The sequence below is a fragment of the Lagenorhynchus albirostris genome, chromosome 2, assembly GCF_949774975.1.
Source record: "Lagenorhynchus albirostris chromosome 2, mLagAlb1.1, whole genome shotgun sequence".
Classification (NCBI taxonomy): Eukaryota; Metazoa; Chordata; class Mammalia; order Artiodactyla; family Delphinidae; genus Lagenorhynchus; species Lagenorhynchus albirostris.
In genome coordinates this window covers 25,137,728-25,164,504 of record NC_083096.1, presented here as the reverse complement: position 1 = coordinate 25,164,504, position 26,777 = coordinate 25,137,728, and the positions used below count along the sequence as shown (strand labels likewise).

The 26,777-nt window shown below is 42.9% G+C and overlaps 1 protein-coding gene across 3 annotated transcripts in view; it reads right to left on the bottom strand.

Annotated features, from left to right (window-relative positions):
- Positions 1-26,777, bottom strand: part of SMYD3 (SET and MYND domain containing 3) — a 722,658-nt gene that overhangs the window by 152,194 nt on the left and 543,687 nt on the right. For 2 of the 3 annotated variants that reach the window (XM_060128412.1, XM_060128431.1), the window contains exons 6-8: positions 11,626-11,693; positions 9,968-10,070; positions 3,422-3,532 (exon numbers count right to left, since the gene is read on the bottom strand). In XM_060128412.1, coding sequence (XP_059984395.1) covers positions 3,422-3,532; positions 9,968-10,070; positions 11,626-11,693 — 282 coding nt within the window. The remainder of the gene's footprint in view (positions 1-3,421; positions 3,533-9,967; positions 10,071-11,625; positions 11,694-26,777) is intronic. The other variant, XM_060128421.1, reaches the window with a different exon arrangement.

Genomic DNA, 26,777 nt, shown 5'->3' with positions numbered 1-26,777 from the left:
ACACAGTTCTGAAAGGGACAGCCAAGGTCAAGGGGTAGTTTTCTTTAGGAAACAATTCTACCAAAAACAACATGGGAATGGAAGTAATTTAAAATGTCCAAGACATAGTAAATGTACAACGTGACTCCAAATTGCCATTTGGTATGCTTTGTATTATAAGATATAATAACTAATCCCCATCTATGGAATGTTAAGCTGACACCCAAGACAATCAAAGCCTCCTTATTCAATATCCCATTATTTTCTGGTCGTACTAAAAAATAAACAATGAGCAAATGATTTCACCTCTTTAAAAAAAAACCCTTTACACTTAAAAAATGTGAGGATGTGGGACTCCCTCCTTAAAAATGTTTCTAGAGCCTCTAAAAAAACTTGCATTCACAAAATAGTTGATAAAAATATTCCTCTGGATCATGCAAGAAGGGAGACAGAGGCCACTGATAAGACATAGTAGATGATATTAATCAGACTTGGCTTTTTTTCTCCTGCTTCATCAGAGGTTAGACTCGCCTGATTTTTAGTTTCTCTATTTTCTCCAGGTTAATCTTCTTTAGTTTCTTGCTTAGCCACTTCGGCCTGTTTTCTCTTTGCTCCCCTTTTTCTCTTTTGTGTGCACTTTTTTGTCTGAAGGTATATCCTTTCCTGCTGTCTTTTTTGGCTTCATTCCCACTTTTTCAGGAGCAGGCTTAGCTGACAACCTTGCTGATCTCCTCTTGGGCTCCACATTCACCACCCCCTCTGTGGAGTTGACCTTCCTCTTGGGCATCATCATGGTTGGTCAGGTGTGCACCAGGTGCCTGTGGGCTACTGCACACACCTTCCCAAAGCGGGATGCTGCCACTCCTCCCACCCTCAAGTACTTTTTTGATTATATAGCTTGGCCTACCTCTAACACAATATTTGTGATGACTAACGGTATGTGTCAACTTGACTGGGCTGCAGGGTGCCCAGACATTTGGTCAGACGTTATTCTGGGTGTATCTGTGAGAGTGTTTTTGGATGAGATCAACATTTGGATAAATTGACTGAATAAAGCAGATTGCTCTCTCCAATGTGGGTGGGCCACACCCAATCAGTTGAAGCCCTGAAAAGAACAGAAGGGCTGACCCTACCACTAGTAAGAGAGAACTCCTCCTCCCTGACTAGGTGGGACAACAGTTTCTTCCTGTCTTTGGACTCAAACCAAAACGCTGGCTTTCTTGGGTCTCCAGCCTGCCAGCTTTCAGACTGGAACTTACACCATCAGCAATCCTGGGTCTCCTGCCTGCCAACTGCAGATTTGGGGACTTCTCAGTCCCCACAATCACATGAGCTAAATCCTTACAATCAATCAATCAATCAATCAATCTCTCTACACACACACACACACACACACACACACACACCCTGTTGGTTCTCTTTCTCTGGACAATCCTATCTCAAATAAACTTTGAACTCAAAGGAATAAAGAAAACGGTCTTAACGGATATGATAGACACTGTAGATCAGCTACCAAAAAGCTATCCACAGCTTTCTTCTCCCTTGTCTTCTTCTAGTGAAAAGCTAAAATTCTGTTTCCTTGCCTCTTTTACACCTACAGTAGGATGTGACAGAGCTCTGACCCATAAGATATAAGTGGAAATCCCTAGGAGGATTTCCCTTTGTTCTTTGCATTTTATTACCCCTTCTTTTCTTTTTCTTTTTTTTTTTTTTGGTCTAGAGCTTGGATGCACTGACTAGGGCTTGTGGGCAGCAGTCATCCTGGCACCATGAAGACAAAAGCATATGCTAGGGCTAGCTAAGGAGGAACACAGGAGGATTCTGGGTCTGTGATGAGACCCATGAGTAGCTGCTCCCATGTTGGACTGCTTCTCTAGAATTCTTGAGAAAAACACATCACACCTACTAAAGCCAGTTTTAGTCAGGTTATCTGTTATTTGTAGCCAAACTCTTTCCTAATATACTATTTTAGCCCAGATTTCAACTGTAACAATAAGCCAAAAGTGAACATGACCCCAGCTTTAATAAAACAATCACTTACTCAAAGAAAAAAAAATTGAGGGTCTGCCATATGATGGCATGTAAGAGGCACTAAATCCAAAAACCTTCCCATTCCCAACCAAGGATGCTGGTGGGAAGTTAGCTTGCTCCCTGCCATTCCAGGTTGTAATCTGAGGAGGAATCCCAGGGGATCCCCTATGATGCCTGGAATGTTTGTGAACTGCAAAATGGGAACACTAAAGTGGACTGAATCTTGGGGAGCTATTAGCAATGGGTCCAACTTTTCCCGTTCAGTTCACTTCTTTCTAAAAGCTCTTTTTAATGAAAAACTAATCATGATCACTAACTCCTGCATCTTTGGAATGAGCTCAGGGTCCTTTCGCATGCAGTGAAAGCAACTACCTCTCTCCATCGATGTCAGTGTCAGAAGTCACAGGTAGTTGTGGTACAGGGGAGGGAGCATTAGTTTTATCAAAAGACATGTGTTTGAGACTTGGTGCTACCACTTTTCCTTCATCCCCTCCCAGAGGCACATTTCTGAACCTTCTGAGTTCTGTTTCTTAATTTATGAGTATTAAGTTCAAACGAGATCATGATTACAAAAGAATTCCAACAAACGTAAAACACTCTACAAAAGTTAAGATTTCATTAGATAACCTGATTGTTTGCAAACTAAGAGTAAATAGGTTCAATGTGAGGAAAGTATAAGATTCATAGGAGAAAAGTTTATTCTTTATCTTTATGGCATTTATTTTGGATCTTCTTCATTTCTCAGAGAGTAAAAGCTGCTAGATAAGTGGTCACCATCTGATAAAGTAGTGCAGCAGAAAGGCTTACAGAAGAAATTTGAAAGAAATAAAAAACTAGACAAAACTTGAGATGTTCACTACTGAGCAATAGCTGTTACCAATCATAACATAATTAACCCTCTTGCTGCAGGCTCTAATAGCACTCTGGCCTTCAGTGTCCTTTTTTTTTTTTTGCGGTATACAGGCCTCTCACTGCTGTGGCCTCTCCCGTTGCGGAGCACAGGCCGGACGCGCAGGCTTAGCGGCCATGGCTCACGGGCCCAGTCGCTCCGCGGCATGTGGGATCCTCCCGGACCGGGGCACGAACCCGCGTCCCCTGCATCGGCAGGCGGATTCTCAACCACTGCGCCACCAGGGAAGCCCATTCAGTGTCCTTTTAATTACATGCTTTACACCTACATTCCCTCTAGACTCTAAACTCCATGGATCCTTACCTGAGATTAAACCTCTTACTGCCTGGTGGGTGATAAGAGTTCCAGGAAATAAAACATATGCATATTTTATTTACCTTTGTTTCCTGCTATGCACTGAGGGTCATTTACTTCTGGATTAATGAAATAAAAGCAGAGTTCTCTGAAAAACCACGCAGACATTGCCCAGGAGGTGTTCCAAGCTGGTTCCACACAACATACCTTGTCCTGGGTTTGACATCTCAGACAGTCACAGTCAAAGCAGTATTGGTCCCTCAGCTGCTTCCGGCGCTCCTCGCTGGTCATCAGCATATCCAGGTAGCAGATGGTGAGCTGCGGAAGCCAGAGAGGGAGGGGTCACACGGCTGCTGCGATCATTTTCTTTAACCAATGGCTATTATTGTGAATCATTAAAGTAAAACACGTTTTTATTGCACACCAAAAAGTGTAAGTAAGAGAGAAGATACAGCTTATGGTCTCTCCACCCAAATAATCACATGTAAAATTGTTAATGCATTACCTTCCAGTCTTTGTGATGTGGTGAGCACACGTGTATCATATATTTATTTTAAAGAATTGGGCTCATTAACTCTATATGCTTTTGCACCTTATCTTTTATTCACCAAACAGTAAAATATCAAGAGCTGTTATATGTTTGATATTACTAAGTTTTGGTAATAAATTTTGTAACCACTGGCAATCAGAGAAGCCAAATTTATCCTGGCAATCAAATGGGTGGCAGATTATGTGGCCAGATTGCTCTTAAATCCTAATCAATCCTAGAGCTGCTGCATGGAATTTAGGGTCAACCAGATTTGGAATCTTGGAACTTAGGAGACAGTTCCCTGACTTGTGAGGCTTTTATTTATTTATTTGTACAATACATTTATTTATTTATTTTTGTCTCAAGCCCACCCTAAGCAATAGTCTGTGACAACTGGGTTCCTGCCGCTGAGACCACAGCCACTTTTTATTTCCCTAAATCTTTCTTTTGCCTCATGATCTGAAGCCAGAGCTGCCTCTGAGGTACAAAGGGCCACCGTATCAGGCAAGTTCCTCTTAAATTCCAAATAACCGATTTCTAAGCACACTTTTTGAAACAGCCTGTTAGGAAGTCTGGGGCAGCATACACATTCATCTTGAATTATCAGGCTCTCAGAGGCCCAGTTTCCTTATATGAGGTGAGATGGTGAAATGCACTGATCTCTGTGTTCCCTTTTGGGTTAACTCCAGGACCCTAATTCTCAATCCAGTCCAATGGCTCTCAGTCGTCAGCCCCAGCTATCGGGTCAGATTAATCGGTAGTACCTACCGGGTGATTACAATGGGCCCAGTGTGAAGCCAACAAATCCAGGGCCTGTCACACCAGAGGAATATGCTTGACAAACCTAGGAGTTTATTACAAGGGCCAAAACTCATGAGTGATCATGCCAGGCAGTGAATGGGCAACAGGAGACTAGTTATTTCATTTAACCCCAAAAAGAGACTCCTACGGCTCCCTCAGTGTTCTGTAACTGCCTGGAACCATGACCTGGACTGTGCAATGGCTTTCTAACTGGCCCCCCTGCTGCCATCAGTCTACATTGCATCTTCTAGGCTGCTTTAAGAGAGATCTTCCTAAAGCTCATATTTGATCATGTCATTTCTCTATGCAAAGAGTTCTGATGGTTTCTCCCTGCCTATAGGATGAGGATACACAAGGCTTCCCCAGAAGATTTTCTGTCTGCCTTTCTAGACTCTGCATCTCTCCCTACACCCTACCATCTGTCACCATTATGTACAACGCTACCCGCTGAAACGAGGCACGCCATGCAACGTGTATGGTGTTGACCTTTACCAGCCAACGCCCTTTCCTCCACTCTCAGCTTATTCAGAATTCCCTCCTCCTTCAGGCTTGGCTCAAATACGCCTCCTCCAATGAAGAATGTCCAGTTCCTCCCATGCCTCTTTCACGCCATTGAAGTCTGCAAAAATACACTGTATCAGAGCTGAAGGTCTCAACGGCAAAAACGTTTTTATTCATATTTTTTTGGAAAAAAAAAAAAAGCCGGATTACTAACTAGTAATGACAGCTAAATCATTTTATCAACCAAAGATAAAAACCTTTATTAAAGACTCGTTGACTCACTAGTTTTAATGGAGAATCTGCTCACTAAATGTAGGGCTCATTTAGTGGGAACATATATATGAAACTTTGCCATTGATCAGTGGATGTTTTAATGGCAAAGAACAAAACTGCATTAAAATATTAATGCTACTGACCGTGGCTTTGCCGTTTTAGTGCAGCTCTTATGGAAAATGCAGTAAATCAATTCCAACATTAGAGTAATATCATGAAAGGTATTTGCTGGATATTGAATTTGTTGCTTACTTGAAAATTTCAAGGCAAAGTGAACCCCTTTTCCCTGAAGCCCATCTTCTCATTATGTACTTTGGAGTGGATAATAAGATCAAGTTAAAATTAGACTTGGTCTTCGTTTCTCGAATTACATTGTCACAGTTATAAATTTTTCTAATACTGGCCCTCAATTGAAAATAGACTTCGAAAAATCCTCCCTGTCTTTAAAGTCAAACCTGAGTGTTATTCATGTCTCTTCTCTTTGTCACATCCTCAGAGCCAGTCAATTTCCAAATTCTGCTAATTCTAGCTTATAGATATATTCTTCAGATCCCCCATCACAAGCCACCACCTGAATCTCCCGTATTCAGGCTGCCACTGTCACCTCCTGCCTGGATTATGCATCATTCTCCCAATCTTGCCTACACACGGAAAAACTCATCGTGCCGTTACTCTGCTTAAACTCTTCAGTGATGACCCATTTCCTGTCCCCCTCCCTTCCAACAAATATTTAATGAGTGCCTCCTATATACCAGGCACTGTTACAGACCCTTCAGGTGAACTGAGATCCTCAATAGGGCCCCCGTGGGTTGCTTGGTCTGGTCTCTGCATATTCCCTCATCCGCTGGTCACAACTGAATTTGTCAGTCTATTGATGTGAACAGCTTCCTGTTCCTTGAATTCACCATTCTGTCCCTGGCTCCTGTGTCTTTTTTTTTCGGTATGTGGGCCTCTCGCTGTTGTGGCCTCTCCCGCTGTGGAGCACAGGCTCCGGATGCGCAGGCTCAGCGGCCATGGCTCACGGGCCCAGCCGCTCCACGGCGTGGGATCCTCCCGGACCGGGGCATGAACCCGTGTCCCCTGCATCGGCAGGAGGACTCTCAACCACTGCGCCACCAGGGAAGACGCCCCTGTGTCTTTGTCTAGAATGCCTGCCCCTGTCTTAGCCAACTTTAACTCGCTGGATCCTTTAAAAGTCTAGGAGTCGCTTCTCTGGAAGCCTTCCTTATCCTCTCCCATCACCCCTGATCCTTACCACCACTCGAGTGTCCCTGCTCTGAACCTCTAGAAAGCCCTGTGCCCATTTACACTATTTTAGTTTTCATATTCTATTATTGTGTTCTGTTCTGTGTCAGTTTCCTCAATTACACCTTGAATTCCTGAAGGCAAGGTAAGGTCTTACTCATCTTTGTATTCCCAACGCCCACCCCAGTACAGGATACCAGTAAGCGTGCAGTGAATTTGTTAAATGACTTAGCAAATAGAGATGGCTGGGAGAAGACAAAGACCATTACGATCCCAAAACACTTTAGATGAAAACCGCTACTTGGGGATACTGATATGTGCTCAATCTGTGCAAATCACATTTCTCTCAATTGCTGCGGCTCCAGAAAACACCGGCCTCCAGTGGCATTATTTGTAACAGCTACAAGCTCTTCTAACCAGGCAAAACCAGGAAGCCTGGACTGTCCAGCTTTCTTCCATGATCCACGTTCCTGAAGACTGTCAGCTGATAACATGTGTTTCGTAGCTTAACAAAACCCAGAAGAGGCAGCCATCAGCAACCCAGCGTGTGAGCCACGACTTAAACTATAATACACACATCTCTTGGTAGGAGGTACTGAATGAGGGACAAAACCCCCCACAAACAAACAAACAGAACAAAAAACAGCCCTTACCCCCTGCTAGACACAAAACAGTCCCAGAACTCAACATCACAGTGAAAATCCTTAAACAGCGAAGTGTTATAAGTGGTGCTGGTATGAGGGGAAGTGGTCCAAAAAGTCCAAAGGATGACTTTATGTGGGGAGAAACAAAGGTAAGAAATTTCTGTTATGGTGGAACCCTGTGTAATTTTCCAGGTCTCCTTGTCTGAGGTGTGAAATGTTCTCATCTCAAACTGGCAATGCGTTGGCTTTCGTGTTACTTTCTTTCCGGGGCCCATGGGACACACCTGAGGATTGGTGGTAGCTTCAAAATGGGTCTAAGGTTCTATTCCACCTCTGGTTTTGTGTCCAGCAAACCTCATTCGTTCACTCAACAAATACAGACTGAGGAGTTTCTATATTCCAGGCGCTATCCACTCTTCTCTCGTGCAGCCTACGTTCTGGTACTTCCATCCCAAATAGCACATTTTAAAACTGGGGGCGCCCTAATGAGCAATAAAGCCAAAATGCAAAATTGATGCTATAATACAAAACTTCTACATTTCCTTCTTTATCCAATTTCACAAAAGCCAATATTAGCACAGTAAAAAGGAATTGTCCCTCTTAATTAACCTCAAAATGTCCTTTCTCCCTCTCCACTACCTCTACCACAGGGGGCCGGTTTTAAGTGTGCAGGATGTATTTTCAGTACTGGGGTGGCTACAAGCATGAAGTGAGCAGGGACTAGACACGGGAGTTCCTCACTGATGCAACAGTCGTACACAGCGAACAGCTGTCCCATCCGGGATGCCAACAGCGCCCTCAGTGAGAAACACTGCTGGTCTTTACACCATGTATGCTCGATTTAACAGAAAGTCAACCCAATGAAGCGTTACTGAATGCCTCCTGGGCTGTAAGGCCAAGTGCTAGGTGCTAAAGGAGACACAGTAAGACACAACTGCCTGTCTTCATGAAGCTCACAGCTGAGTGGAGAAGTCACCAAAAGAGCTGGAATAAGTGCCAAAGAAATACTAATAACCGCTGTAAAAGAGAGCTCGGAAGAAAAGATCTTTTAATTTGAGAAATCAGGAAACGCTTTATAGAAGACATGATGTTTGAGAGGGCCTTGAGAGGTGTATAATGTTAAGACAGGTAGAAATCGTGGGCAGACAGAAGGGGAGCAACTGAGCAGAGAAAACGTCATGCACCAAAACATGTATAATGGTGGGGAAAGAAATTTATCTTCTGAACAAGCTGGTATAAAAAGGACTTATAGGGAGAATCCTCTCTTTGCTGAGAAGCCGCTTTGAGAAGTACCACAGGGAAAAATGTCTGAGTCTGCAAGGCCTGGTGCGGAGCAGAATATTGCGTGTCAGGCAAGAGGAAGGATTTGCTTGTTGCTCCAGAGATGGAAAGAGAAGGACATGAACTAAGCACCAAAAGACAGTGTTTTTTCAACTAAATGAAAAACAACCCGGGAGAAGAACTGGCAGCCAAGCCTAGGAAAAAAGATATAAAGAGATTTCTTTGTTGTTTCTGAAAAGTCCAACTGTTTCCAATAGTTTTTCTGTTTGCTTGTCAAGTTACCTTTTCTTTTTAAATTTAGTAGAACACCACCACCACCATCATTATCAAAAGGCAGCCATCCCTCAGCTCCCAAAAATGTTGAAATTGGATAGTGGTCCCCCCTTCTTACCTGCCTTGAGGTCACATAGGACCCAAGGAAAAAAATCTAAATTCTATATACTGTTGACAGGTATCCCGGTGTACCAACTACACTGATCCTAAAAATTGGAAATTCAGTAAGTGGCTGTATAAGAGACAGCTTATTCAGTTGAAAATCAGTTTGGACCGAGTCTTATCAAAGCCAAATCCCTGTCTACATAAAATATGGTACCTCTGAGTTTAGGTTTTATTGGCTGAGTGCTGCATAAGTGCAATAAAAGCTTATGATGGTCTGTTTTCCTTGCAATAAATATCCACTTTAGCAAATTGGAAGGTAGAAGGAAACTGGGTTCTAAAAAGCGTAAATATCTATAACCCAGAATTCTGGGTAGTAACTGTGTAAACCCTGTCAGGATCAGGTTCAGCAGCCCTGGAGCAGCCCACCTGCAGCTGTCTTGTGAGACCTCGGACTTCTGAGAAGGCTCCTCTCATCAAAAGAGGCTGGCTGGGCAGCCTGTAAAACTGGAAGGGCCAAGGCCAGTTCATTGCTGGAGGTCACACTTCCTGTCCCCTATTCCCTTCACATCTTTGCGTGGACAGTTACCCAGAGATGCTGACGTTGATAGGTTTGTAAAGGTCCAACGACAACCTGAAAGAGTAAAACTCGTTTGCTTTCTTAACACGAAGGTAAAAACGAGTCACCTCTGAAATGCAATTAGGGACCTTGGGAATCAGTAAGCCCTTGGGATCTCATTCACAAGCTGGGCTGCCCTCCCTGCCTCTGGAAAGATGACCACTTGCAGAGATGCGAGGGGCCGCTGAACTGTCATACGCACAAAACACACACTCTGTCACACACACACCTCTCCCCCACACACATACAACAGGAACTGTCATCATCCAGAAAAATGGTGATTAAAAAAAAAACGTTAGCTCATCTATAATCTGGGAGAGGTGATGGATAAATGAGTCGCTGGGTAGAGGTGTTATACATCTTCTCCTTGGCAGAAGGACAATGAAAAGCTGCCCCTCAGGCACAACTGGCTTTAGGGCAGACCCTTGCTGAGAGGGTCTTTGATGGAAAAGGAGCCCAGCCAGTGGGAAACACGGGTTCCTTACCTCCTCTCCGGCCTCAATGTCTCGGACTGCACGCAGCAAGAGGTGGGGTCCGTTGAACACAATTGAACAGTTGGGGTCACAGCTGTGATTGAGCAAAGACATACTGCAGGAAAGAAAAAAAAGGAGAGACCATCGTGGCCCAGTAGATGGAGTCAAATATCTAAACATAACGACTATTGTGGGCAAAAAACACTTTAGCTTAGGGGCAGGGGGACAGGTAAGGTTGACAGTGTACCAGGGATGGAGTGCTCTGGGGCCTCTAGCCCACTTCCTGTGAAGTGAAATGCTCCCCAAGACGGAGCTCATTAGGGAAGTTTGTTAATAAAAACATTCTGAGTCCTTCTGGGGGGTGGGTGAGGGGAGGTAGTTGTCTCATTATACCAGCCAGTAAGGCAACCCAACATGAAGATGGGGAAAAAAAACTGACCTGCAAAGGAATAATTTCTGAGATAATGGGATACGGCAGTTAAAACCTCCGCCAAGACACCACTGAGCTTCCCACACAGGACCGCATTTGTCAAGCTCCTTTGGAGGAACTGCCACCTTCACAAGAACTTGCACAGCTACACTGAAGAATAATTAGGAGTACTTCCTCTGCAACACAATGCTAGGTTTATCTCGCTAACGAGACCCTCATGCATTCTGGGCCGTGGCCAAGTCATTTTATTACCTTGGAGGCACATTTTTTTTTTCCATCTGGGGAGGGAATGGATTTAAGCTGCCACCACATTTACAGTTAGAAATAACTGTAAGTAAGCATCACTATGTAGAAACTACTTTCTTAGCACTTGAGCATGTTTATCAAATTTAACCATCACCATAACATTCTGAGGGTCATTTACTGATGATGAGGAAACTGACACATGGAAGTTAAATGACTTCCCCAAGGACACATAACTAGTAAATGGTGACTGAATTTGAACCGGGTGGTCTGAACTCAGAGCCCATGCTCTGAACTAGTCTATGTTACTGCTTTTTGAGGACCCATAGCATAGACATGTAGTTGATAACACATGAGAAATAAGAAGCTGAATTCTCAGATTCACAGTTAATTGTAAGAAAGACCCTATTTGTATCAGGACCCTAATAGCATGAAAACAAAATGAAACTAGGAGTGACCCTGGAGTGCTTGTGGAAGGACAGTCTAGTAGCTCAGTGATTCAGATCACCTCAGAGATAGCTGGAGAGAACGCTTCAGAAGGCCAGAGCCTGAAAGTGTTCTCGCCTCCTGGAGCAACGGGGCTCAGAGTGTGCTAAGCGGAAAGACCAAATGAACCCGACTGGCGCAGTACAGCAGGTCTGGTGAAACGATCATGTGCATCGGCCCAGAAGGGTCGGGGAATAACAAAATCTCAGCCTGATGGTTTATTGGCACCCACAATCCCCAACTTTTTACCCCAAAGTTCCTGAGAACAAGAATTTAGGTCTGTGGTATACCTCTTGGTTAATACCATAGCATATAATGTGGGGATATAAAACGTTTTGTTTTTTTTTTTTAAACTTCATATTTTCCGTTTTCTTGTAACTTATTATTAAGTTTCAAGCGCGGCTCTTGAAGCAGCTGCTTGTAACAGCCTTTCTAACTACTTTTAAAAGGTTGGGGAGGTGGGTGGGAATTAAAGTTGCTTCTTCCAGTAAATGAAATGCCATCCACATACCTAGGATACAGGCCAACACCAACTTCCTGCATCTCTGCATTACAGATGGTGAAAGAGTTGCAGATCACCTGTAAAAACAAGGGGGAGACAGGATTACCAGTCACCTAAGAAACTTCACAGGCAAGAGAACAACAATTTTCAAAATAAAATGTAGGATCCTTGGGACTTCCCTGGTGGCGCAGTGGTTGAGAATCCACCTGGCAGTGCAGGTGACACGGGTTGGAGCCCTGGTCCAGGAAGATCCCACATGCCGTGGAGCAACTAAGCCCGTGAGCCACAACTACTGAGCCTGCGCTCCAGAGCCCACGAGCCACAACTACTGAAGCCCATGTGCCCTAGAGCCCATGCTCCGCAACAAGAGAAGCCACCGCAATGAGAAGCCCGTGCACCACAACGAAGAGTAGCCCCCGTTCACCGCAACTAGAGGAAGCCTGCGTGCAGCAATGAAGACCCAACGTGGCCATAAATAAGTAAATAATAGGGATGGAGCAGGAAAGAGAAAGAGAAATTTTAAAGAATATGTGCCATGTGTTAGATTTACTTCTCTTCATGATTTTATTTATTTATTTATTTTTATAAATTTATTTATTTATTTTTGCCTGCGTTGGGTCTTCATTGCTGCGTGCAGGCTTTCTCTAGTTGCAGCAAGGGGGGGCTACTCTTCATTGCAGTGCACCGGCTTCTCTTGTGGTGGCTTCTCTTGTTGTGGAGTGCGGCTTCAGTAGTTCTGGCTCATGGGTTCTAGAGCGCAGACTCAGTAGTTGTGGTGCACGGGCTTAGTTGCTCTGCAGCATGTGGAATCTTCCTGGACCGGGGCTCGGACCCGTGTCCCCTGCATTGGCAGGCGGTTTCTTAACCACTGCACCAGCAGGGAAGTACCTGCAGTGTGTTATTTGAAATGTGCTTGCACCCAGTCACCCCAAACCTTCTCTCTTACCTTGTCACTTAGAAACAGAACATGAAAATTATAAAATCTAATCTGACTGGTTTTTAAAAAGTAAATGATAGTAATGGTAAACATCAGGTCATGAAACCATGATGCTATCTAAGGCCAAACCAAAAACATTCATTTAAAAATCTATGTGTTGGGCTTCCCTGGTGGCGCAGTGGTTGGGAGTCCGCCTGCCGATGCAGGGGACACAGGTTCGTGTCCCGGTCCGGGAAGATCCCACATGCTGCGGAGCGGCTGGGCCCGTGAGCCATGGCCACTGAGCCTGCGTGTCTGGAGCCTGTGCTCCGCAACGGGAGAGGCCACAACAGTGAGAGGCCCTCATACCACACACACACACAAAAATCTATGTGTTGATAAATAATGCTTTTTTTGGGGGGGGTGTACAAAACTAATTTAAAGCAAATTAAACTATGTATATCACTTGTTAAATGGACAAATTAAAATTTTGTCCTTATGTTATATGAATATTATTGATTTTGCAAATGTATTTTACTGTACAAGCTAGGTAATAAATAAAACAATCTTACTTAGGTAAACTACTTTATCACATCCCATATCACAATATACTTGGACATGTGTCCTTCTAGACCCTGGTACATTCAAGTACTGTTCCCACAACTTTGAAAGTGTCTGTCACATTTCAAGCTGTGGTCACAAATAGTGTACACTCGACATATAGAATACTCAGCATTGACTTGCCAAGGCTAAAATCAACATCAAGGCCAATGTCATAACTGAGGGAACAGCAATCATAAAATTGTGCTTCCTATTTTACACGTTTTCCAAGGTCAAACTACCAAATGTTAGCAAATGAGGATTCACAGAATGAAGCCCCTTTAGATAAAATGTTTGCTTTCTAAAATCCACCCATATTTTCATTTTTCTAAGGGCTTTACTCACAGCAGAACTTATTATATCTTCAACAGTTGTCCTTGATAATCGAAAGCAAAACAGGAATGATAATCACAAATTTGCCCATTGTTCTTTCCCTGAGGATATTACCTAGCATTTCACCTCCTTATAAGTCATCTGATGAAAAAAGCACTTACTATAGATGTCCGTCAAGTATGTATAAAAATATAAAGCCCTGGAACATGATTTCCATTGTTTAACTTCCCTCCCACATCCTGAGGCTCAGAACTACTATGATATTCTTAAATTATAAAATTTAACTTATTACAGAATAATGTTGTAGGTTTCCATAGCTCTGACATAAGAGTCTTTTCTGTTAAAAATTTCATTTAGTCATGCTCTTATCCAAAAAGTTTATAATCACAATGAATTCAACTTTTTTCCACAGAGCACACTTAAAGATTCTTTTGTTCAACTCGAATTTCTAAAAATGTTCTCTTACCTGATAATCTAGTTTCACCATTCTCTTTCCATGTAATTGGAGCAAAAATCTACCCGTGGGCAGTGCCAGTATTCCTCACTGTAATTTTTCTGAGTTTCAGTACTAAATTCCTAAATGAAATATGCTAGGTGGTATCACCTGACTGAGGCTGAATTGAATACAGCAGTGTGTGCCTCAAATCAAGTTAATTGATTTTCCATCAAGTTAACGGAGAAAAGAAAACTGCAGAAAAATATTCCACGTGAAAGATAATACTGAACACTAACCCACTGCTTAATGTAATCCCCAAACGAAAGATAAATTCAAGTGTGAGCTGAGGTTATGCTCACTATGTAGAAATTAAGGTGAATATTCTTTCCAGGAGAAAATTTGGCAGGCGAGGGTTTGTCATACTGATCACACTTGACATCTCAGGGACTGAAACCCCAGAAGCATATATTTCACATTAGAGCACGTGAAGTGTGCATGACTCATCTGCAAGCTGCACGGGCCTGCACCAGGGTGTTTTGGGGACTAGTGCCTGGAGCTGTTTCTGGCAAGCAGTGGCCACAGATGAGGGAGCATCTCAGTGGGTCAATCCTTCTGTGGCTTCCCAAGCCTACCCAATCCCTGGACACTGCCCAATGACCCACGTGAGCGGAAGCCAGGAAAGAAAGGACACCAGACTAGAGAGTCACAACTCTGGTTATGTAGTCCAGAGGATGCAAGAAATTAGACTCTGAGAAATTAGACTCTGAGGTTAGACAGTCTCTCTTGTGATCTCTCAAGGTGTGCTCCTTTATTTTCAGAAATATAGAAGCCAGTAAAAGAGAAAATAAACCATGGCTTCATTCCCACCCGCACCCCAACCCTTTCTCTAAGAGGTAATCAGTCCTTCCCCGCTTCCACCAGCCACTCTTACAAACAGACAGATACACAACAGATGGGTGAGACTTCAATGCAAGGACACGATGTGATTACTTGTCCTTTCTTCTGGTACCATATTAAATTAAACAACATAATGAATACATAAATGGTACTCTTCCCAGCCTCTCTCCTGACCAGGCGCCTGAGTTGGTGATGATGAAACACCGGCATGCACCCTGCACCACTTCAGTAGTGCCCTACAGAGATTCGTAAGGGAAGACCCCTTGTCCCATTCAGAGTTCATCAGAATGTGAAGAGGAGGGGATTTGAAAGGCAGATTAAATACATCTTTTCTTCTATAACATGTATTGCTGAAAGTAAAGTCTGATAGACTCTTCTTGGCTAGTTAGTGGGACTACTTAGTAGGAAAGCAATATAGAAGCATGAGCTTTAAAAAGATAGACAAGCCCCGGGCGAGGGAGAGAAGCTGACTGCTGGGCTTGGATCTGGTCCTGATCAAATCTTCCAGTCTCTTCCCAGCCTCTTCTGAAAAGTCTTCTCTCCTGGGAGGTCTCCGGTCTCACCCGGCTGGGGAGGGAGACCCCTTGGCCTTTGTTCCTGCATGCTGTCCACATACTCACTCCCACACTCGGCACAGGATATTACAGCTATTTCTGTATACTTGACTTCCAAGAGAGTAGAACTTCTACATTATTCTTTTTTTCCTCCTGGCTCAGACATGTCTGACACACTGTGTTCAAAAACTGTTTGTTTAATATTAGTGACTTTGTTAGCCTTTGTGACTTCTGTATAGAATTGTTAATAAACCAAGGCAGAACTTCCCAGATGGTGCAGTGGTTAAGAATCTGCCTGCCATTGCAGAGGACATGGGTTTGAGCCCTGGTCCGGGAAGATCCCACATGCCGTGGAGCAACTAAGCCCATGCGCCACAACTACTGAGCCCGCGCTCTAGAGCCCGCGAGCCACAACTACTGAAGCCCACGTGCCTAGAGCCTGTGCTCCACAACAAGAGAAGCCACCGCAATGAGAAGCCCACGCACTGCAACGAAGACCCAAGGCAGCCATAAATAAATAAATAAATAAATTTATTTTAAAAATGTAAAATATAAAATTATAAAAAAATGTATAAATAAACCAAGGCAATCATCACCATACAGCCAAAAAAAAAAGTTCTCTTAACATCCTCCTCTCCTTCTCACTTTTCTCTCTCTCCCCATCTCCATTCCTTCCTACAACAAAGTCATAGTTGTAGGAGGTCACAGTGACTTACACAGACTAGGTTCTGGAACTATAAGAAGATACAAGGTCAGAACACTGCCCTCAAGGACTCTGAGACCAGCAGGGGAGACAGCTGTATTAGTCAGTTAACAACATTCGAACTGTACTAGTGCCCAGCAGAGGGGTCACTAGCTCAGCTGGGGCAGGTCAGTGAAGGCTCACTGAAGAGCAGATGCCAGAGGAGGTACCTGGAATCTGGAGTCACGAGTGTAACTCAAACTTCTTATTCCTTATGGGACACAGTGGGAGAATATCAACTTAATTATAAACCCTAAAAATCTGGTTCCTTAGATTGAGGAAAACTGGCATAAACCTAATACCTACACAGACCCCTTTGACTTTCAAAAGTTAAAGGTGGTGACATCTGATAATAGTAGCTATTACAAAGTAAACACCAATAAGTAAAAGGAATAGGGGTCTAGGGTTTTGACACAGATTGTAGAAAATACCCACCACATTTCTTTCTTGGTTTAAAAAGACTCACAAACCTCTAAAATGTGTCTTCTTCTCACTCCATGTTGTGGAGAGGAGAAAAAAAGGCACAGTAGTATTAAAGATATTAAAAGTATTAAAAATATTAAAGTAGTACCTAAAATACCATGATTTAATTGTTTTCTCTGAAGAGCCAGGAAGGATATACTTCAATTAAAAAAAAAGAAAGAAAGAAAGCAAAGAAAAAGAGCCAGAAAGGAAATGTAGGAAGGGCTGAACGCAGGCCAGGGGGACTCAGGAGGAGGGCGGCCTGGGTAGGGATGACCTCAACGCTTTCCTCCACCACTTGCTGAGGCTGTGTGAAAATCATACTACTGAACTCACAGTTTTCCAGCACAGAAAAGCCTTTACGAAAGCCAAATGTGTAGCCTGAGAGACATCTGACATTTCTGTGGTGCCCTTTGAAGGCCTTCTCATCTTATCTTGTCTACTTCTCCAGCCTCTCACCAACAAGCTATTAGTACTTTAGCTTCATTTTAAGAACGAGGAAAAGCAAGCTAAGAGAAATACATGTGCTATTCTCTGGTACACATTCACCAGCTCTCACAAAGCAGCAGAATGTAGTTTGTCTTAGCAGAAAACTCAGGCCCGAAGGAATTATATACAGGACAGATTGGGAGAAGGGGGTAAGCGAAAGGCGAGGTCTGGAACAGTGTTGCAGCCGGGGCCTTCAGAATTAGAGATTTATTCACTCATTTATTAAGGGCCTATTATGCACCAAGGCACCGCCAGCAAGGAGCAAAAACTACCCCTTTCACCACTTTGCCTGGTGACCCAAGTGAAATAAGAATGTAAAAAATGTCACATTTCTCTCCAGTTCTGACAAAGTTTGGCCTCCCTCAGCCAAAGATTATTTTCCTGACTATTGGCCATATCTCTTTGCAAGTCACTCTGTCAAAATACAAGTTGCAATGACGCAGGGCAGCACTCTAATCTGTCAGCTCAATTTAGAAACACATGAGACGGCTGGTCTTCCACGGCCCTGGGTGGCGCACTGGCCCCCCCACCCTCTGATCATTCACACGAAGGATTGCTGGGGATTACTGAAGACCAGCTGGGAGACGTAAATTAAAATGGGTGGCCTTTGAAGTTTCCACTCTTCCATTGTTTGACTGCAGCCAGCCGCCCTTACCAAATTAGCGCCACAAAGAAAGGGATGCTCGCTCCCCAATACAGGCTGGAAAGATCAATCAGCTACAAAAGAGGAAGCAGCTAAGGAAGAAGGAGAAAAGGAGGCCTTGATACCTTGTCACGTGACTGTCACGGTATTTGTAGGCATTCACACAGGGAAGGATCTGAGACAGAGTACGGAAAAGACTCTTCCTTCCCACATGGCCCTCCTGCCATCTTCCTCCCAAATAAGCATGATTGTGGTCTCTTGTTTCACGGATGCCTTCTGCCTTCGCACCTGATCCCATTTAAAAACATAGGGAATCTGTGGGCTTCCCTGGTGGGGCAGATGGTTGGGAGTCCGCCTGCCGATGCAGGGGACGCGGGTTCGTGCCCCGGTCCGGGAGGATCCCGCGTGCCGCGGAGTGGCTGGGCCTGTGGGCCGTGGCCGCTGGGCCTGCGCGTCCGGAGCCTGTGCTCCGCAACGGAAGAGGCCACAGCAGTGAGAGGCCCGCGTACCGCAAAAAAAAAAAAAAAAAAAACACATAAGGAATCTGTATTTTTTATGTGGGGTGAAATGTGCTAACTTACGTGTCTGCATTTCTACGCTATTGGCCCATTAGTTTAGATTAGGAAAAGCCAAAAATAAAAGACCAGAATTTACCAGAAAGTTATAATCCTGAGGAATTGTGCAGATTAAGTGAGATAATACATGCAGGCCTCCGAATGGCTCCTGGCACACGGGAAGCTTGGTAAATAGTAGCAAAATCATTATTATTACCCAGTTCATCAACTATAAGACAGACTCAGTAATTAGTAAGATGCACCATTATATTATGCACCACTAAGAAAAACCACTAACAAACTATATTATGCTATTAGTCGTAAAACAGATTCCAATTTCAGAGAGGTAAAACTGTGAAAAATATGAACCTTGGGATTAATGAAATACAACATCACTATGTACAGCTCCAGGTTCCCGGAAGAATGTAAATAGAGGTCTATACAGCGGGTACTGGGGGACATACAGGACGTCTGTGTCAGCACAGCCACATCAGGCCCTGAGTTTCTGACCTCCCAGAAACCCTCCCACTAACAGACTGGGCTGCTCTGGGTTGGGAGACTCTTAGCATCACCCGAAGGCATTCACCACTGTCAGTTCATTGTTCCCTATCCTCTGAATCAGTCATCATAAAACAGACTACCATAAGTCACTCAAAACCCGAAGTACAACCCCGGTATAAAGTTACATCGCTTGCGCCAAGTCAATGGTCTTGCCAAATCTGGCTACGCTCTGGAGGTGACCTAATGCACATATGTTCCCAGTATCTTCTTTCAGTACTCAGTTAAGCAGTGCAATTTTCCCTGGAATGGAATTTAAATTAGTTACTTTAAAACCCAAGTTCACATTTTCCTCCACCTACCACATAGCTCTCTCTAAATAACCAAGTGAAAGCGTTTATGAGGATACATTGGGTAGAGACACTGCAGACGGATTTCAAAGTCACTCATCATTATCCTGACAAGTCATACAGATAGGTATTGTATGCTCCGGAATCTTAGCCGGTTATTTTTCAAGGAGAGTACTGGCCTTCAAGACAACACGTAAGGAACTGAAGAAAGACATACAAAGACGTATACAGAAACTACACAGGACCTGAAGAAAACCAGGGCACGTTGCTTCTGCAACACCCTTGTTACCTAAATGCCAAGGAGTGGGTAATCTTCTATAGCACCAGCCAGAGTCTTTGGTGGCCAAGAGCCCACTGCATTCCTTGGTTATACATATATCTGAGAGTAAATTGTCCACTCAATGTTCATTTTATCACAGTTTTCATATACTCTTCAGATATCTTTTTAAGAATACCTTTAGATGACCATAGACAAAAGCTAACTATTAAAAATCAGAATATGCTGCCTGTGGTCTGGCCATTAAAACTCCTCACTTCCTTTGCATCATCCTTTATAATGATCACTCTCAGAGTTGCCTCCACAAAGAAGAAACATCCGAGCTTCCTAATTTGTGAGATTCAACAGTCCGCCTTCATGATCACAAAAGAGTCAAGTTTTCCTTTTCTTAAGTTATACAGATTTAATTAGATTTTTTTAAATAAAAAATAAAATTCCAAATGATTCTTTCTTTCCCTCCAACCTATTTTGCATATTCTCTCTCCTCATTTTCCAGCAACATCTAAATGCAAAGCAGAACATATTCACTAAAGGAAACAGAGTTGATAATTAAAGCAAATATAAATGAATTTGCATATGTGAGGCTTCCAACTTTGAATTCAGAGACAGTGAATAGCATAACAGTCCAAATGAGAATTAATCTGAAGTTTGCAGAAAAAATTTAGTTAAATCAATGGCAGGAAAAGAAATTTGGTTTCAAAGAAAATAACACACAAACAACCCTAAGTGAAGATTATTACTGTAAAGCATATCTGAAAGGAAAAAATAAACCAAAGCATTATCAGTAAAAGAGAAGTCCAAAAAAACTGAAATGCAAGGATCATTTTAGGAAATGGAGCAAAAATGAAATAGAAAAGAAAAAGGCATGAAAAGAAGATTAAGGAAACAGTAAGTTGACAATAAACAAGTTTCAAAGACTCACAGTAAAGAGAAGTATAAGAATTACTGATTGCCAGTATGTATTTGGCTTGTCATGAAAAAAATAAAAGATTGACAAGGATAGAAAAAAGATACAATGATTTTACATGGCTGCCTGATAATAATTCAGTCCAATAAGTCAGAGAGTTTATTTTCAGAAGCAAATCAATAGAGAGGCAGCTTATAGGTAAACGGGGAGAGTATTGGGTGATGGGCACCACTGTTCCCACTGTTCTGCTGAGCAGATTGTGATACAGGCTCCCCAGATGCTCCTGCTAATGACTAAAGAAAGGTGTCCCTCCCTGCTTCCACCATGGCTAGCATTCTGTGCAAAAGAAACATTGAAAGTCAACATGCTCTAATGATATGTTTCGTAGTACAGTGTAGACAGAGAAAGTTTTCGCTAAGCTAGAGGCAGACAGAGCATTGGCTACACACAACCGCGGAGGGCTGTAAAAACTCTTCCTAAATGAGCCTCAACTCCCCAAATGCCCTCCACCACATATAGCGTGTCATGTCCCAACCAAAGCCTTCTTAATATATCCAACTACCTTTCCTTACGCAGGGGTCAGCACATACCTAGACGCTATATCAAGGTGAAGACTAAATATCTTTAGTTTTAGTAAGGCACTAGGATCAAAACAGAAAGCCAGTTATTAGATAGAATAGGTAGCAATTAGAGGCTGAGCAGGAATAAGAATCTAAAACAAAGGAACTTGGTAGGCATGTAATCATGAAATCCCCAAAACATCCCAGAAAGTGATAAAAATAAATACCTTTGGGTAAAGTGTTGTTTCCCCAAAGAGGAATTCAAGATAGTTAGACCTCTTTGGTCATAATATAAACTATTATCAGTGTATTAGGAGAAAGAAACAAAGTAAGGTGAGATTTTTTTTTCTTCCATATTTAAATTTACTACATTGGGAAACTTGTCTACACATTGATATACTGGACTCCAACTATAAGAAATCTTTAAATAAACTAAAAAATTTTTTTCAGGATATTAGTCTGAGCAGAGGAGGTAGGGATAGAAAATTTAAGAAAACGAGCTCACACGTAGGGCTCAGTTTTAAAGAATGAAACTAACAAAAACTCTGCTTATAGTTTCTGAATTATATTCTGTGATTAGTTTGTGGCCTGTTCTTCAACCACAGTGCTACAAATCACAGATGAAGCCTAGCAGCTCAACACCAAGTAAGGTTAAAATGTGTTTAGTAAATTGTACCTACTGAGGCCAACAGAACTTTAGAAACATTTTCAACAATGATTTTTGTTGAAATTAAAAAAAAAAAGATTTTCTGTTTAAGGTTTTTGGAACACAATAATCCTCTTTACCTTGAATAATTAAAAATAAAAGAGCTAACGGATGTAATACTGATCTTGGGTGGCCTTGGCCTGCAGTGGCTTGAAGCAGGGTTTCAGTTCCCGGCCAGAGGTTGAGGTTGGGTCGCGGCAGTGAGAGGACCAAATCCTAGCCGCTAGACAAGTGGTCAGTGACAAAGCCCTGGCCCTTTGGCTTTGCAGAAAAGAATTCCCACAAAGATGGAAAGTTGTGAAACAAGTAAAGTGTTTATTAGGAGAAAAAAAGAGTGTAGTATGTGTGGACAGACACATGGGCAGACTCAAAGAGAGAGTCGCACTCTCCTGGTAGTTTAAATCACTTATATGGGGCATTTCTTCTGGGTTTCCTTTGGCCAATCATTCTGATTTGCCTGGTTCATAGTCCGTATTTGGTAATATCTCAGGATCCTCCCATGTGTGCAAGTACATCTCTCAGCCATGATGGATTCTATCGAAGAGGCCTATGGGTAGGCCTTACTATGGGGTGGTGCCCCCTCCCTTTTTGATCTCCAAGGACCTTTCTAGTTGGGAAGGTCTTCTTGACTTCAAGAATGATAAATATGTGGTCTCTTATCTTCTATCTGGGCAGGGCCCAGCCTCCTCTCTCAATTGGCTTGCTATTCTCATCTTGGAGTATCGTCCACAGAGAACCAATCTCCAATTGCTTTCCCGGGGGCGGGGCGGGGGACAGACAATCTACCTTCTGCCTCAATACTTTTAAGTGAAAAGAAACTACCATGTAACACATTAGGCATAATACCTTTACATGTTAATGCAGGGATGTGATTAAATCAGAGATAAGGGGTCAAATCCTGAGAGATCAACACTGTAATTACGAAAAGTATATTTCTCCTTAGACTTTACACATTTGCCCTGGTATAAATATTTGTAGTGGTCACATACTGCTAATCTTTCCCAGACGAGTATTTTAAAGATGCTAGGTAAAATGCAGTTGGTAACTCTTTTCCTGAGCTGCTGTTCAGTGGCAATTAAATAAATCAAGGATGCAGATCAAATGAGACAGATACAGGAGTCACTGTAGAACCAAGGCAAAAAGGTAAGCTAAGGAAAGTGGTAGTTCATTCCAGATTCAATTACCAATCAGGTCATATCTCTGTATCACCTCTCACATGCATCCTTTTCTTTCCATTTCCACTACTTCTTGGACCTTCAACGATCTTTTTTTTGCAACTTTCCAAGGTAGGCTCTCTGCATCCCCTCCCACCCATCTTTTTCCACTCCATTCTTTAAACTGCCACCAGATAAAGAGAAATATGAGATCCACCTAGTGGCTGCAGAATAAGGACAAAATTCTTTTTTTTTTTTTTTTTTTGTGGTTCGCGGGCCTCTCACTGCTGTGGCCCCTCCCGTTGCGGAGCACAGGCTCCGGACGCGCAGGCTCAGCGGCCATGGCTCACGGGCCCAGCCGCTCCGCGGCATGTGGGATCTTCCCGGACCGGGCACGAACCCGTGTCCCCTGCATCGGCAGGCGGACTCTCAACCACTGCGCCACCAGGGAAGCCTGACAAAATTCTTTAGCATGACATTAAAGGTCCTCAATCTATCCTCATCCCTCCTTTCCACCACACCCAGCCCTCACTGTCTGTTTCAGTTACACTGGTCTCTTTGTCATCCCTCAGTTGTGTCCTGTACTCAGGTGGTGCTACGTTTTTGTTAACACTGTTTCCTCTTTAAACAAATTCTTCCCTCACGATCTGAGTTGCTCATAATTTTATTCATCCTGCAAGATCCAGCTTAGGCGGCACCTCCTTCAAGAAGCTTTCTTATATCCTATTAATTTTACTTCTCTATACTCTCCTAGCCTTTATTCATACAGCAATTATCACATTCTACTTTGAATTGAAGCTAATTATGTAAAATCAATCTCTATCCTAGACTATAAGCAACTGAATACGAGTTACATCTCTTAAGCACTTTGTGGCATTTACTTGCTAATATGTCTTTTCTATTTCAATAATCCATAAATTTCTTGAGGTCATGATCCACACCTCCCTTTAAAAATATTTTAAATAAAAAATTAAATACATATTTAAAATATAAATATAATACTTAATATAAATCTATGTCAAGGTTCCATTTACCCACTGAATAAACAGAAATTACCTAGAGCTTCCCATACTGGTAGAACAGTACAATAGCTTTTGTGCTCCCCCCATCTCATTCATTCCCTCTCCGTCTTCCAGTGATAATCAAAATCTTAATTTTGTGTTTCTTATTCCCTTGTTTTTATGATAGTTCATCCCATATGCATGTATCCCTAAACAACATATTGTTTATTTTTGCACGCTTTTGGTTTCTTATGAACAGAATCATACCGCGTTTACGGTTGCAACTTGCATGTGTTTGTTTTTGTTTTTTTGGTTCAACATTATGCTCCTAAGATTCGCATACATTGATGCGTGTAGCTGTAGTTCATTCATTTTCACTACCTAAGAGAACCTCCTGCAAAGGAGCTCTGGGAGGCACATATGTGAAAAATGTCCATAGTAACATCCTTTGTAAACACAAAAACTGCAAATGACCCAAGTGTTCCTTACCAGGAGGCTAGGCAAATAAATCATGATATTTTCTACACTTGCACTTACTAATGTGTCTGGCATACTGTAAGCCTCCATGAGTATTTTCTGAATAGATAAATGGACTTGAGGAAAGACATACAACTGATTCACCATGGCCTGCTCCTCCGAGCCCAACACATGCTTAGAGGCTCAGTACTGAGGCTGGCACTGGAAAATACTCATAAACTGACAACTCAGATAATTTGCGCTGAGCAAGTGGGAGAACAAAATGGAAACTGTGACGTGGGAATGCCTACCACAAGCTAGGTGGACGGAGTGTTACCTTTGATAGTGCTAATTCTACCTGCTTACTTTTGAGTTCCTACAAACCACTGTGGTTCATAAGTATCCCTCTCCCCCTCTGCAACCCTCCTTCTCCCCCACCTCCTCTATCTCCTTTGCTACTCCCTTCTTCTGGATGAATCTGCTCTGGTACACCTGGGAAGGATTTAGGGATGGTGGTAAGAATTGACTTTCGAATTTCCCTTCTCTGCCGACCCGTCTCAAGCTCTGACTCAGTCCAATGATAATTACATTCTGTTGGGCAATGATTTGTCTCTCACTGTGTCACCATTTGAACATTGTATACCCATTTTAAGGCAGTTGAGCTACCCTGCTTATTTCCTTTTTAACATATTTGATGTCAGCTCTTGAGCAAAACCAACCCCCTAGAAAAATGATCACCATCCCAGCGTGCTATTAGTCTGTTTCTCATTTTACTGAAATAGAAACTACTCCTCAGGATAACACTGCCGGTAAAGATGCCAGGGAAGACAAATTACAGCAAACCAAATGAGTATGCGTTTATCTGCAGCGCTTAGTCAATTACTTTCAAAGAACTGGTATAGAAAATAATGAAAAGGAATTAAAGCCAAGACTTTAAAGACAGTAAAGACTGTCAACTACAGACAAGTTTTTCCATGAATTTCAGTATTATTAACGGAAGTTCATCTCACTTTGAGTTGCCTTCCTCATTTTACCATGGTCATAATTTAGACCTATTTAGCCAAAAAAAAAAAAAAAAGGCAGGGGTGCCTGTGGAAAGAAAGGAAGGGAAAAGGTCATTATTCTGACACACTAGATATACAAATAAATGCTACACATCATCCTTTCCTTCACTTCTGCTTCGTCATTAAATCTCCCTCCTCCCCCTTTCCCATTGCTCCACTAGATTCACTTCCTCTTCCACACTTCCCTTGCCTCTCTTTTTTTTTGTTTTGTTTTGTTTTTTGCGGTACGCGGGCCTCTCACTGCTGTGGCCTCTCCCGTTGCGGAGCACAGGCTCCGGACGCGCAGGCTCAGCGGCCATGGCTCACAGGCCCAGACGCTCCGCGGCATGTGGGATCTTCCCGGACCGGGGCACAAACCCGTGTCCCCTGCATCGGCAGGCAGACTCTCAACCACTGCGCCACCAGGGAAGCCCCCCTTGCCTCTCTTGATAAAGATCTTTGGAAGGGGTTAAAGAGTGGCCGGTCCTTACTCTTTAACTTCAACTTTCCTTTGGGCAAGGCTTTTCCTTTCTAATTTGAGTTATGATTTCACTGCAAATAATTCAACTCTTTCTATTACACTCTGGCTCTTTCCTGGGGTTGCTGTATTTCTTACATGTGCTTTAGCTAATGCACACCCTCTGCTCCCGATATATTGCTACTATATTTGGGTAGGTTCAAAATCCTTCTTCAAACAAAATATATCTGTCATATAAACATTGTCTCCTCCACATACTTCAGTCAAATCTAGTAGCTTCCCTGACCTTTTTGTCTGACTCTCCCAGAAATCCTCCTTATCTAACTCTCTTAGGTAAGCCTGCTAAATGCAGGATATCTGGAAAAGACATAACTTACCTTTCTAATTACTTTCTCTCTCAAAGCCTTAGGAAGTAATAAGGGAAATCTTTACTTTGGATTTAATTTCACTCCAAAATGTAGAATTGTGTGGTTAGGTAAAAATGACAGGATTCCTGCCCCAAAAAAGGCCAGTCTAATGACAGTGTTCACAACAGCCAAGGTAGGGGCTCTGGATGTAATTATTACAGAGACTTTAGGAAAAGAAGGGAAACTAATATTCTGAATAGCTACAGTGAGTCAGGCACTATGTGAGGTGCTTTCACTCATCCTTCTACCTGTACAAAAGTTAGGGAAAGTTAATATCAACCTCACTTTACAGATGAGGAGACTAACGCTTAGAAAGGCCTAATGCCGGTGTCAGGATTTGAATCCGGAGTTTTCTGGTCCTCTCACTCTGAAGCAGGACAAGTTAAAGTTGACGGCATCTTAAGAGGGGTGAAGGCCTGACAACACAACGGCACACAAGGCAGGCGGCTGCACAGTCTGCTCCCACATTCTTCCCCACCTTCCCTCCTAGCACTTGCCATACATCTCCCTTCCCCCAGCCATAGAGAGCATCGTACTGTTCTCTAAAGTGATGTGCTAATGAATGACTCTGTGCCTTCCCGCAGGTTGTTTCTTCTGTCTGAAATGCCCCTGCTTCTTTCTTCATCTACTTATCTCCTCTTCCAGACCCCAGCTCAAGGGTCACGTCCCTCAGGAAGCTTTTCCTCACCTGGTTCCAG